The sequence below is a fragment of the Anoplolepis gracilipes genome, chromosome 15, assembly GCF_047496725.1.
Source record: "Anoplolepis gracilipes chromosome 15, ASM4749672v1, whole genome shotgun sequence".
NCBI classification, from domain to species: domain Eukaryota; kingdom Metazoa; phylum Arthropoda; class Insecta; order Hymenoptera; family Formicidae; genus Anoplolepis; species Anoplolepis gracilipes.
Window position 1 is genome coordinate 7,866,267 of NC_132984.1, and position 13,712 is coordinate 7,879,978.

The 13,712-nt window shown below is 25.4% G+C and overlaps 1 protein-coding gene across 1 annotated transcript; it reads left to right on the top strand.

Annotated features, from left to right (window-relative positions):
* The first annotated feature begins 1,284 nt into the window (after positions 1-1,284).
* On the top strand, positions 1,285-7,172 carry LOC140673719 (fatty acyl-CoA reductase 1-like). The gene is made up of 9 exons (XM_072906835.1): positions 1,285-1,627; positions 1,936-2,184; positions 2,509-2,654; positions 2,815-2,924; positions 3,671-3,863; positions 4,301-4,549; positions 5,508-5,684; positions 6,718-6,798; positions 6,911-7,172. The coding sequence occupies exons 1-9, from the start codon at positions 1,415-1,417 to the stop codon at positions 6,990-6,992; spliced, it is 1,500 nt and encodes a 499-aa protein (XP_072762936.1). The 5' UTR covers positions 1,285-1,414; the 3' UTR covers positions 6,993-7,172.
* The last annotated feature ends 6,540 nt before the right edge of the window (positions 7,173-13,712 follow it).

Sequence of the window (13,712 nt, forward strand, 5' to 3'; positions counted from 1 at the left end):
TACTTTGCGCAAGTGAATAACGCGGCACTGGCGACATTTATAACTCACGCTAAAATCGATCAAATTCCTAATGAGTTTAATTAATAATTTGGATTTTTGTAAACCTTAAGAAAAAGGAACCAACTTCCTTGATCTTGATGTTATCATAGTCATGAGTAATGTTCCCTGAGTAACGTTCAAAAGATTGTAGCCATCGGTCGTTTATTAAAAAGTTATAAACAAAATAATTTTTACAAATTATATTTCGGATGTAATTTTCAGACACTATGTGTATTCTATAAAATATATTAGCAAATTTATATATATATATAATACGACTATATAATATTATATGTATATTGTTATATAATATTAACAATAATTAAAACACCAATATTTATTATTTGAGTATAAAATAAATATCAAATTATAACAGTAATTTCAAATAATAAATTATTGCTAATGATAAAAAAAAATAAATAATTCAATTTATATAATTTAAAAATATAGAGGAAGCAGTAACTATACTGCACATACACACGCACACGCATAAAATTAAACAAATATGCAGAACCTTACATACTTCAGAAATGTCAAAAATTGAAAAATAAATTTATAATTAATAAATATAATGAGAAAACTCGTTAATGTAAATTACAAAAATAAGAAAGTATTATAAAGCCTGAAACGAGCCAAACTGTAAATGAACAGTCAGTATTTAATTTATGTATAGGTCACATTTATTAAATAAAGATAGATTACAGAAGTGAGACGTTTCGATGCTTACTTGCGTCTTTTCAGTCACGAATACATTAAAAAATGATTAATCATGATGTAGTTTAAAGTATAAATATGTAAATGGAAGAAAAGACTTCAACTAGATTTACTAAACAAAGTCTAGTCCATATCTGTAAAAAAAACTTAAGATGATCTGGTTTATTTCACATTGTCCCGTGCTTTCAGTATGAGAAACGAGTTTCATAATTATATGGTTTTACATCGAATATTGTTATACTTTGTAACTTTTTGTACAAACTACGATTTTTAAAACATTGTCTAGTGCTTGAAAGATATTTTTTTTACTATCTATTTTTGATAAGCAATACAGATTACTCCATTTTAAGCGAGAGAAAATGTAAACTCATATAGAATCGTACATTTATAAACTTTGTACATTTTTACTATTGATGAATACATATAACTTCATTACGCAAGTTCATTGTTTCAAATTTGACTTGTATTTCCGGTTTATTAATAATTCCACTCATATGCTTAGCTCTTTATATATAATCAAAATATGACTACTGTTTAGTAACAATCTTGATTTGAAGGAGACAATAACGTTTTTAAATACAAATGTATTTAAGAACGTTATTATAAACATATTTATTAGTATTATTTTAATGCTAATTCTGTTTTTTTTATTTTCATAACTATGGATAAAAATTCAATTGATCCAGCCATGTCGATTCCGGCGTTTTACACTGGACAAAGTATATTTTTGACAGGCGGGACAGGATTTCTTGGCAAAGTATACATCGAGAAGATACTGAGATCTTGTCCGGATGTTCGAGAAATATTTATATTAATGCGTCCGAAAAAAGGAGTGAACCTTAATGAAAGACTCGAAAAAATGTTAAACTTACCGGTAAGTTAGATATAAATATATACACAATATTTCTTCAAAAATTGTTATAACGTATTAATAAAAAAAGTTTCTGAATAATTTTTATTATACTGTTATTTTAATAAAAAATTGACATTAATAACTTTAAAATTAGAAAGGGAAAAGTAGAAGTATAAAATCTCGAAAAAAATTTTTTTTTAAATAATAAATTGTAAGAAAAGTCATTAAAGGTTTTAAACTTTTTGCGTAATAATATTTCAACAATTATTTAACAATTATGGCAAATTTTCTTACAAATAATTTTTATATATAATATTCTTTTATTTTAGTTATACGATAAATTACGAGAGGAACAACCTTCAAATTTCAAGAAATTAATTTTGATTTCTGGCGATACCAGTCAGGAAAATTTAGGTTTGTCGACTATCGATAGACAAATGCTAATTGAAAGAGTGACAATAATAATTCATAACGCGGCAAGCGTGAAATTTAACGACAGCTTAAAGTACGCTATCCTTACCAATACCAGATCAACGAGGGATGTATGTATCTTAGCCGAAAGTATAAAGAATCTAATAGTAAGTAAACACAGATTGAGAGAGATTCTGCATTCGCATATTTGTATAAAAAACTTTTTCTTTGTATTTCATTAAGTAAATTATCTTACATAGGATTTTATGCGATATATTAACATTATATTTATTTCTAAAATAATTTTTTATAAAAAATATAATTTTCAAACTTATATATATTCAAAGAATCTTAAAGAGACGTCTTTTTACATGAGAGCCATATTCATTTCTTAAATTGTGAACATTCTTCAATCTTTTACTGTAAACTTCTTAATTATAGCATTTTGAGCAAGGTATAATTTTAATATTAATTGTTTTTATCTGTTAAAGGCTTTAGTATATGTTAGTACTGCATATACACATTTGGATAATCCGTTTATAGAGGAAAAGACGTATCCACCTATAGCCGATTGGCGAAAAATGATCAAAATGGCCGAGTCATTGGATGAGCATATCTTGAGTATTTTTACAGCTAAGTGAGTGTGACAAATATAAATTCAATATACATATGTAAATACGTATGTAAATTTTAAATAGTGTTAATTAGAAAGAGAAATTATTGTTTCCATTTATAATATAATATTACAATTACTTTTTCAAGTTTTTTTTGCTATTTTTATTTGAAATTATGTACAGATGTTTGAATAATATTCCCAACACATACTTATTCTCGAAAAACTTAGCGGAGGGTGTAATACAGGAATATTCTTCATTTTTGCCTTGTGCGATTGTAAGACCATCTGTGGGTACGTAGGTTTTTTCGTGAATATTAAAAAGAAGTGAAGAAACAAAATTTGTGTCCCTAGAATACGGAGTCTGGACTCATAGATATCTTTTCATTTCACGTTCTTAATCCTGTTCAAAATGTCGAATCCAAGTGTAGCGGGAACATACTAAAGCATTCACGTATACATTCATGCATACATATATTGCATTTTGCGGACTTTGAGTCGAACTTTCAGACTCTGTATTCTGGGGACATTATAAAACATAAGTTTTCCTTTCTCTTTCTCTATCTTTTTTTCTCTTTGAATTTTATACAGAAAATCTTAAAATATGATATATTTGTATTGATATATTATAATAAAATACAGCATGTGTGTGTATGGATGTAATATACATATAAATATAAATAGCGCGAAAAAAAATATTCCAAAATTCTAAATTTTATCTAAATTTTAAATCTTACAAATGGTGATTTATCTTAACTCTTTTACTCTGCCTTTGCGCGCACGCATATAATAGTTATATAAATATTATTTAAAAGTATTGTTATTGTTGTTGAAACAATTTATTTAATTATTTTATACAACAATATATTTACTAAATTAAGCAAAAATTGAAAGTAAGTTTTCGGGTTTGCACTTTTACTATTTTTTTCCATTTTTGGTTTATAAGAAAAGAGAAGATATGTCGTTCTATGTACATATATCATAGCAGTCATGTCAAAATTTAATAATAATACGATAAAAACATATATTTTGTTTAATAGTAATAAATTCGCTGAGGGATCCAATGCCGGGATGGATAGATAATTTTAATGGTCCTATGGGACTGATTGCTGCTGGAGGAAAAGGATTATTACCAGTTGCGTATGCTAGTAACAATATTTCACAAGATGACATACCAGTAGACATTGTTATCAACACTATAATTCTTGTAACTTGGAAACTTGGATTGACAACGTATGATCATCAATTTATGTATTAATGCACATCTCTATCTGCGTTAAGTTACTAACGGAAATTAAATTTACGTTATACGTATTAATTTTTGTTATACATATATAAGTACTATTCAATTTGCTTCATTTTTTGCATTAGAGTTTAAAAAATTAAAAAGTCACATTTTTTTCGATTAAATTTATATATGATTTTCTCTCGGATAAAATTAGATAAAGATGTTTAAAATAATTAAATAATTTTTTTTTATCTATATTCTTAAAACTTAATTTGTTAATGTATGATGTTAAAATAAACTTTTTTATATTTTGTAATAATATCTTGTAATATTCTCACTATCTCGTATTTGTCTAATTGTAAGATATTTTTTAAACTTAATGCAGTTTCTATAAAATTTTATATTTAATGCATTTATTTATAATATTATTTATTACTATTAGTTTCACACCACAGTCCACGTGTTTTGTCGTAAACTGTACTTTTCCAAATGAAAAAAGTATATTATTTCGAGAAGTTTCCAACATAGGATTCAAAGTTATCAAAGAGATACCTTTTGAAGGAGTTCTCTGGACCCCTAGTACATTATTTGTTGAGAATTTAATTATATATTATACATTGACAATATTGTGGCATATCTTACCAGCTGTGATAATAGATTCAGTTTTAAAACTTTCGGGACATAAACCTATGTAAGTACTGAACAAATCAATTGCTTTTTAAATAATAGATTATTTATGAGAGAGAGAGAGAGAGAGAGAGAGAGAGAGGAAGAGAGAGAGAGAGAGAGAGAGAGAGAGAGAGAGAGAGAGAGAGAGAGAGAGAGAGAGAGAGAGTGAGAGGGGGGTGGAGGAAAGGAGAAAGTAAGTGAGGGAGAGGAAAAAAGAGAGAAGGAAAAGAGGAGAAGGGGAAAAATTGATTGATTGATTGAGCTTTATTAGCTTTCTCAGCTATTTGTAAAACTTGTTTTTTTCATATTTTTTTTAACATATAATCACAATGATGATTTTTCTATTATTATAAATGCCATATCCATTTTATTCTCTAATTCCGCACTGCTTACTCCATTTACATATATTAATGTATCATCTGCAAACATTTTTATACTACATTCTTCCAGGCAGATTTTAATTATATCATTTATATATAAAATAAATAATAAAAGCCCTAAAACTGACCTTTGTGGCACTTCATATTCTGTGGCAATTAGTTCTGACTATTTATTATTGAAACGAACCTGTTGTGTTCTATTATTTAAATACGATTTTAACCATTTTAATATCATTCCTCTAATTCCGTATTGATATATATATATACAATTCATATAAACACATAACTACAAGATATTATACTTACAGGTAGATTTCTTAAAGTATAAAAGTAATCAAGGATAAGCAAAACATTTAATGTAACACAAAACATATATCTAATTATTTATTTTTTTATCAACTCAGAATATTAATTTTCATGTATTTTTTTACGCAGTGTTTTATAAATATTAGTTTGTAACGTCATTTTAAAGTTGCACATTTTTTCAAATACTTTTTTTATTGTGGTAGTTTTGGATTCAACTTACCCAGGACTCATAATAACTAAAGTTATGCCATTGAATATGTAAATTGTCTTATATAAACATGTTATATATACTAGGCTCTTAGGATTGCAGAAGAAGATATATGTGGCTAATCGTGCTCTGAAACATTTTTCGTTTAACGAATGGAAATTTGATAATACAAATAGTCGAGCTTTAATGTCATCAATGCCATTTGATGACCGAGAAGCGTTTTCAATCGATCTTTCTGATGTCGACATAGAAAAGTGTATTAGGTAAGTATTCAATTCTCTCTTAACTTTAAATGAAAGAAAAAAGTATTAAATTTTAAAATCGATTCAGCACATTATTTAGAGCATATTTTTTTAGACTTTCATTTTTAATTAAAAACTCATTTCCATAAATATTTACTGTATTTTGCTGTTTATTAAATTATGTATCATAATTTTAAAAATATTGTCCTAAATTTTTAAACAAATTGCTTTTTCGTAAAACGCACAAAAATTGAAATTTACGAAAATAATTATTAAAATAATATTTATTGATAACAATATAAAAATATAATAATAAATAAAAAATAAAGTACTGTCACGTATTGAATGATATAACTTATACACTTCAATTTTAATATAAAATTACATTTTTTTCTTTTTATTTAACGTACTTAAAAATATAACATTTCTGATAATTAACACACATTTTTTCTTTTTCTATTCTTATCTTGAAAATTTGAAATTTTTAATAAAGAAACTTTTTATATATCTATAAAATAAAAATTTGAATAAATCGGTCGGATAAATTTATTTACATGTTTTAATTGGTACTGTATTAAAATAAAATTTTAATGTGAATTACAAGTTATGTTAGTTTATGAAACATTTTAATATCTAATTCTACTAATCGCACTGCGAGAGAACGAAGAAAAATGAAAACAAGAATAAATTAAATTTTTGTAACTTACACAAGCTGACAGAATATTACCAAAAAATATACTTATTGCTAATTAAAATATATATTAAAAATATAATAAATTTTAAAAATATAGAAAAGAAATTTTTGAATTTTAAATAATTCCTGTATAAGTCAATTTAACATATTGTGTAAATAAGCAACAAATGCATAATAAATTAATTAATTAAGCTTATCAGATTTATTTCAACTTTACGTTACTGAAAGTTTTTAATTGCTGTAAGATAGTAGTAGTATATTGATTTATAATATTGTTTAATTTTAACACCTTTCCTCTAATGTTTACATTATGTATGGAGAAAATTTTAAGGTATTAAGTATTTATTTTATTGTTTAAAGAAATGTAATAATAGGTATAAAAAAATATCTTTTACACGAAGACATGAATCGATTAGATGCAGCCAAAACACATTGCAAAAGGTAAGTGTTAAATATAAACAAAACATTGTTGTTTATATGTTAGATATTAAGTATTTGTTTGTAAAATGTATTTGTAAGATTAATTTATTAAATTATTAAATATCTATTTCAGAGTGGATCGATTCGTCGCAACTTTTAAAACTATTATTGCTATCGGTATGCTATGGATGATATATAAGTGGATATGTTTTTAAAGATTTTAAAAAGAAAAAGAAGGCCACTAATTTATAAATATTGTGCAATTTTTATAAATTAGTAATTACCTTTCTCTAAAATGTTTAATAAATTCTATAACTGTACAATTGTTGTATAATTCATTAATTATAATTTCTAACAATTACAATAAAAATTAAAACTATAAAGACATAAACAAATAGAATACGTATTATATTTTGTTCTCTTTCTCTTTTTCCCCCTTTTTTTTATTTTGCGTCAGAAAGATATGTATATATATATATAATTTTATTTTCTACAAACTCTGTTTTATTTCATACTTTTTCTATCTCTATATTGTATTTGTTTCACAAAACTGCGTGTATATGTACATAGAGCAGATATCTAATTTTTACAGTTTAACAATTAAAACAAAAATTATAAATAAGGCAACTTATAAAAGAAAAGAAAATGATTAAGTAAGTATGTCTAAAAGTTTCTTATTATTAAATCTCATATTAACACCTTTCATCTTTCATTGAAGACAATTATGACCTATATAAGATTTGATTAGAGCGTAACATTTTTTATATATCATTTTAATATAATTTTTATAGGAGAAAATAATTTTAAAAGATGAATAAGAGCAGAGCAAAAATTCACGTGGAAGGTAATTATACACAATAGCTGTGTTCCCTTTAGATGCACGCACTGAAAGCATCAGTCTACCTTTGTTACTTATTATATCTCGTAGAAAAGTAAAATAACGCTTTTAGTGCGTGAGTGTCCAAAGAAAACAGCCACAGATAAAACATGACAAAATAATATTATTTATTAACAAAGTATTGTAAAATAAAGAATATAATGATTAATTACTAAATAAGCTAAATAGTATTGAAAAACATAAATATTATTAAAACGTAAAAATTTAAATATTTTAATTTTAATAATTTTTTATAATTAATTTTTTTACATAATGACGATTTTTTTATAGTAACAAACATATAAATAAGTTCTTAACCCGAATAATGTTCTGATAAAATTACATAAACTATTAATAAAGAATTAACCAGTGAATAATATTTTTAATTCTTTTGTTAGTGTACGTTTTTAAAAATGTATATATATATATATATATATATATATATATATATAATACTCTCATAAAACAGTTTACATTTACAAAAAAGAACGAATTAAAAATATCTCAAAAAAAAGCAAATAAAAAATTCTTTACGTATAGAGTACTCATATCATAATGATGGATAGTAACAAAATAGAGTTATTTATTAACAAAAAATTGTAAATTAAAGAAACATGATAATAAATCATTAAAATAATTATACATATAAAATTATATTCCATTTAACACACAGAATTATAGGAACAATTTCGGGAACAATTACGCTCAATGTTCAGAATTGAGTGTAGAAATTTCCGTTATGATATGTGCCTTGCTATTATTGGTCCACATATCGAAATTTAGTGAATAAGAAATACAACAAATTTAAAAAACTGCTTGAGTTGCTGATTATTACTAAAAAAATTTATATTAATATTTAGTTTGTGTTATTTATGAAAATTGATAGAATTCTCGTGTTACATCCAGGCCCAGAGAAGGATGTGCCAAAGGAAGAACATAACAATTACTGCATTAAAGTCAGACGTCTTATGGTGAATGATTGGGTCGAACAAATCGCAAAGTTCGAGAAGCAAGTAAGATACGGTTCTGTCGCTATTATTCCGCTTTTCCAAAAGCCTGTTCTGTGGTTTCTTTTTGTAATAGAATTTAATCTCTTTTAGACGGAACGGAACCAAATGTAATCTTCGGACTGGGAGTGAGAGAAAGTTAATGAGAAAATAATAATTTAAACATAAAATCTAAATATATTCGCAAGTTAAAAAACAAAGTATTCATTAAATTCGTATATAATTTTATAATATTCATACATAATTTTATAATATATTAAATAATAATTTGATTATTAAATGTTGAGTGGGAATCCATGTGTGCAGGTTTGAGTGTGTATGTTGTCTCGCAAATGTTACAATACATTTGTACGGAGGTTTTCAGTCAGAATGACATCAAAATGATTCCAACATTAAGTTATATATAGGTTTTGACTAATTATGTTATTTTTTATATAAATAAAATTAAATGTAACCAAAAGTGTAAATGTGTCCTGTGTGAAAATATGAATAATATCGAGGAAAGTGGTCAATAAAGAAGTGTAAATGTGTCCTGTGTGAAAATATGAATAATTTGAGATAAACACAAACAACGAGACACGTCATGTCAGCGTTTCGTTTAAAAACTCATGCTGACATGACGTGTCTCGTTGTTTGTGTTTATCTCAAATTTAATAACCGTTGATTTTAACTAAGTGACATATTTAATTGTTCCATAATTAAGTTCTACTTTTAAATTCTTTCTTCTCTTTCTTAATTTACGTTTACACTTGAAAAGGACCATAACCATATGGTCGAAACGTCGTGTGAATAAATTGAATGATTTTGGCTAGTCAGGACGTTTTAATTAACCCGTTGTTTATAATTAAATACTAGCGACTTTAATCTCTAACTTATCTATTACTCTTATTATAATTTATCATATATTTTTAATAATATATTTACTTAATCCTTTATTCTTATTACATATACGTATATATATATGTATATATATATGTATATATATATGTGAGTGTGTGTATTATATATTATATATTTAATAAAAACTGTTTGTATCTTTTTATTTTTATTATAAATATATATTATATTTATTTTATTGTTATTATACATATATTTTATATATCTATATTTAATAATAACTACAAAAAAATTACCAATTATAGGCTCTATAATAATATATAATTTAAATTAAATATAACAAAGGCAATCAAGAGCCAACGTGGGTAAAGGACGTGAAAAAACTTCTCTCTCAATCGTGTTGAGTGTAAATCATCTATATTTTCTCAAACGTTTTGGGCTCTATTTTTGAGCCTTCTTCAGTGAATCATACCGCCGTTAACGTATGACGTGAGCGGTACGTTAACGGCGATAGATGATTTACAGCCAACACGATTAAGAGAGAAGTTTTTTCACGCCCTCCACCCGAGTTGGCTCTTGATTGCCTTTGTTGTATTTAATTTAAATTAATAAGAACTGTCGGCATTTTAATAAAACAATTAAAAAACTTGAAATCGTTTTATTTATTTTTTTCCGTTTTTAAAATTCTCATTTCAAAAGTTTTTAATTTTAATTATATTTTAATTCAATTAAATTTATTTAAAATTTATAGCTCTTTTTGTTAAATATTTCTATATTGGAGAAAAATATTTTAAATCTATCATGATGTATATGAAAGAAAAAATTCAATTAATATTAATAATTAATAATAAAAACATAATTTATTTATTAAGTTTAACACTTATAAACAATTTTGACTTTGACATATATTGTCAAGATCATGATTCTAAATAATGAAAAGAATTCAACCGCTTGTTGTTAGTTAAAATAAATTATTATGGTAATATTAAGATTTTATTTACTTATTATTGGTTTGATGTTAGCGAATGGAACTAGTACAGTCCTTGGTTTATTAGACCTGGATCTTAAAGTTTCTTCGACAATGAGACTCTATTATTAAAAGTTTAAATAATAAATTAAGTTTAAATAATAAAATATTACTACGTAGTAATATTTATTGTTATACTAAAGTGTATCCAATTTAAAATTTTTTAAGCATTTAAATTTAAACTTTTTTATGTATCTTGTTTGTTAAGTATTAATTATGTGTAATATAAGTATCCTACACACATACACATACAATTAAACAAATATATAGATCTTTACATAAAATGTTTAAAAATAAAAAAAATTAAGAAATGAATATTTGAGCGACGAATAGGCTGTGCATGGACTTGTCAAATGAGATCCACTTCACATTACATGCTTTCAGTGCAAAAAAAGTTTATAGTCATATAGTTTATTTCACATTTTTCCATTTCATTATTTAGTGCTTTCAGTAATACAAGTGTACATAATTATATGATTCATGTGGGATTTTTATATTTTGTAATTTTTGCGTGATATAAGATTTTTTCAACATTATCTGCTTGAACAAGATATTTCTTTTCTATCTACTTTTAACCTGAAAGCACTGGCGATGTAGAATGTGGATCTAGCTTCCAGCAGAATATTAAACATTCATGTAAAAATCTCTTACGGAGAAAATCCTCTCAACTATAACCTATTTTGGAACACTCTATAGGTATATATGTATAACGATTTATAAAGGTTTATAAACGTCTAAGTGTCTACATAATATAAGTATTAAAATCTACACAAGTAGCGTTAAAAATTGCATTTTTTATCAGTCTACGTTTGAATTTTGATTTGCATAAGCGTTAATTTTTGTTAATAATCTTTTAATAAACCATAAATTTAATAAAACACGGTTACAATATTTTGAAAATGTTCAAAATTATGAATTTCATAAAATACATCAAGGTTTAGTCCTCTCCTAGACATGCAATAAAATAAACATTTATTGTGTGGTACTATACTGTATTAATATTGCAAAATATACAATAAATTGTAATATAAATAATGCAAAAAGATAATCTTATGTGAGAAAGAAATAACAACAGAACGAGAAATATGCATTTTTTATCTAAATTGTTACTTGCAACTTGCAAAACAGTAAGAAGTGCGCTACACAATAGAATAATCACATAATAATGTGCATCTTAATTCAATTTAAAAATTTAAATTTTTTCCTATATTCGATAAACTTTGGTACAGACTCCATCTTGAATTTAATTGCATATATAATCTACTACTGTTATTTGATTGCAAATTTTAATTAAAAAAGTTCTAAAATAGAGCTCTTAAAATCAATGGCATAATATGTAACACATACAAGCATATTACGTACTCAAGATTCCTAAACTTCAGAAACAAATGTGCATTAAAAAATTCCAGGCAGATTTTAATTATATCGTTTATATATAAAATAAATAATGAAGGCCTTACTACTGACCCTTGTGGCACTTTATATTCTGTGGCAATTAGTTTTGACCATTTATTATTGAAACAAACCTGTTGTGTTCTATTATTTAAATATGATTTTAACCATTTTAATATTATTCCTCTAATTCCGTATTGATATATATATATATATATATATATATATTGTAAAAGGCGTATTTACCTTTTCCTCAGGCTGTATTTGATACGGGTATATAGATTTATTCGTTCTCAACGTTTTTTAAATGATATATATATATTTGCGAAACGAGTGTGATAATTTAATAATGATATCTGAGGCCCGTTGATTCGTGATGTTCTTCTCAATATTCTCCTTTTCTTAAAAGTATTGCGAGAGAGCCTCGAATTCTCCTTATATATGATACAATCCCTAGTCTTTTTCCTCCCTTAAAAAATCGGTCCAATTACCTATCTGATTTCAATGTCAGTACGTTAGTGGGGGTTGACACCTCCGCATTTCGATTCGCACACTTGAGACGATCGATTCGAACGAGAGCTTGATAAACATGCGACCGTTAGGATTGAGATGTAAACACGTTAAACAACAGTCGCACGACTACAATATATATATATATATATATATATATATATATATATACATACAATTCAGATAAACACATAACTACAAGATATTTTACTTACAGATAGATTTCTTAAAGTATAAAAATAATCAAGGATAAGCAAAACATTTAATGTAACACAAAACATATATCTAATTATTTATTTTTTTATCAACTCAGAATATTAATTTTCATGTATTTTTTTACGCAAAGTGTTTTAGAAATATTAGTTTGTAACGCCGTTTTAAAATTGTACATTTTTTCAAATACTTTTTTTATTGTGGTGGTTTTGTGGATTCAACTTTCCCAGGACTTATAATAACTAAAGTTATGCCATTGAATATGTATATTATCTTATATAAACATGTTATATGTAATAGGCTTTTGGGATTGCAGAAGAAGATATATGTGGCTAATCGTGCTCTGGAACATTTTTTGTTTAACGAATGGAAATTTGACAATACAAATAGTCGAGGTTTAATGTCATTAATCTCATTTGATGACCGAGAAGTTTTCAATCGATTTTTCTGATGCCGACATAGAAAAGTGTATTAGGCAAGTATTCAATTCTTTCTTAACTTTAAATAAAAGAAAACAGTATTAAATTTTAAAATCGATTCAGCACATTATTTAGAGCATATTTTTTTAGGCTTTCATTTTTAATTAAAAACTCACTTCCATAAATATTTACTGTATTTTGCTGTTTATTAAATTATGTATCATAATTTTAAAAATATTGTCCTAAATTTTTAAACAAATTGCCTTTTTGTAAAACGCACAAAAATTGAAATTTACGAAAATAATTATTAAAATAATATTTACTGATAACAATATAAAAATATGATAATAAATAAATAATAAAGTACTGTCACATATTGAATGATATAACTTACCATATACACTTCAGTTTTAATATAAAATTACATTTTTTTTTTATTTAACGTACTTAAAAATATAACATTTCTGATAATTAGTAGTGTTATAGTGGGGATTCTAAGCCATGGGGCGTTGAGGGGGGTGCGGGGGCGGGGGTATCTGGGAGGCGCGAGGGGTCTGATATTAGGAAAAGGGGGGTGGGGGGGGGGGTCCTACACACGTTCGAAAGTAGATCTGTTTATCTTTGCGGTTGATTTATAGCCGGGGGTATTTTAG

Bases quoted from the DNA above. Each gene is read 5' to 3' on its own strand.
- LOC140673719 (XM_072906835.1), top strand. From the start codon at position 1,415: ATGGATAAAAATTCAATTGATCCAGCCATGTCGATTCCGGCGTTTTAC. The intron at 1,628-1,935 runs GTAAGTTAGATA...CTTTTATTTTAG, and splicing joins AAAAAATGTTAAACTTACCG to TTATACGATAAATTACGAGA. The intron at 2,185-2,508 runs GTAAGTAAACAC...TATCTGTTAAAG, and splicing joins AAAGTATAAAGAATCTAATA to GCTTTAGTATATGTTAGTAC.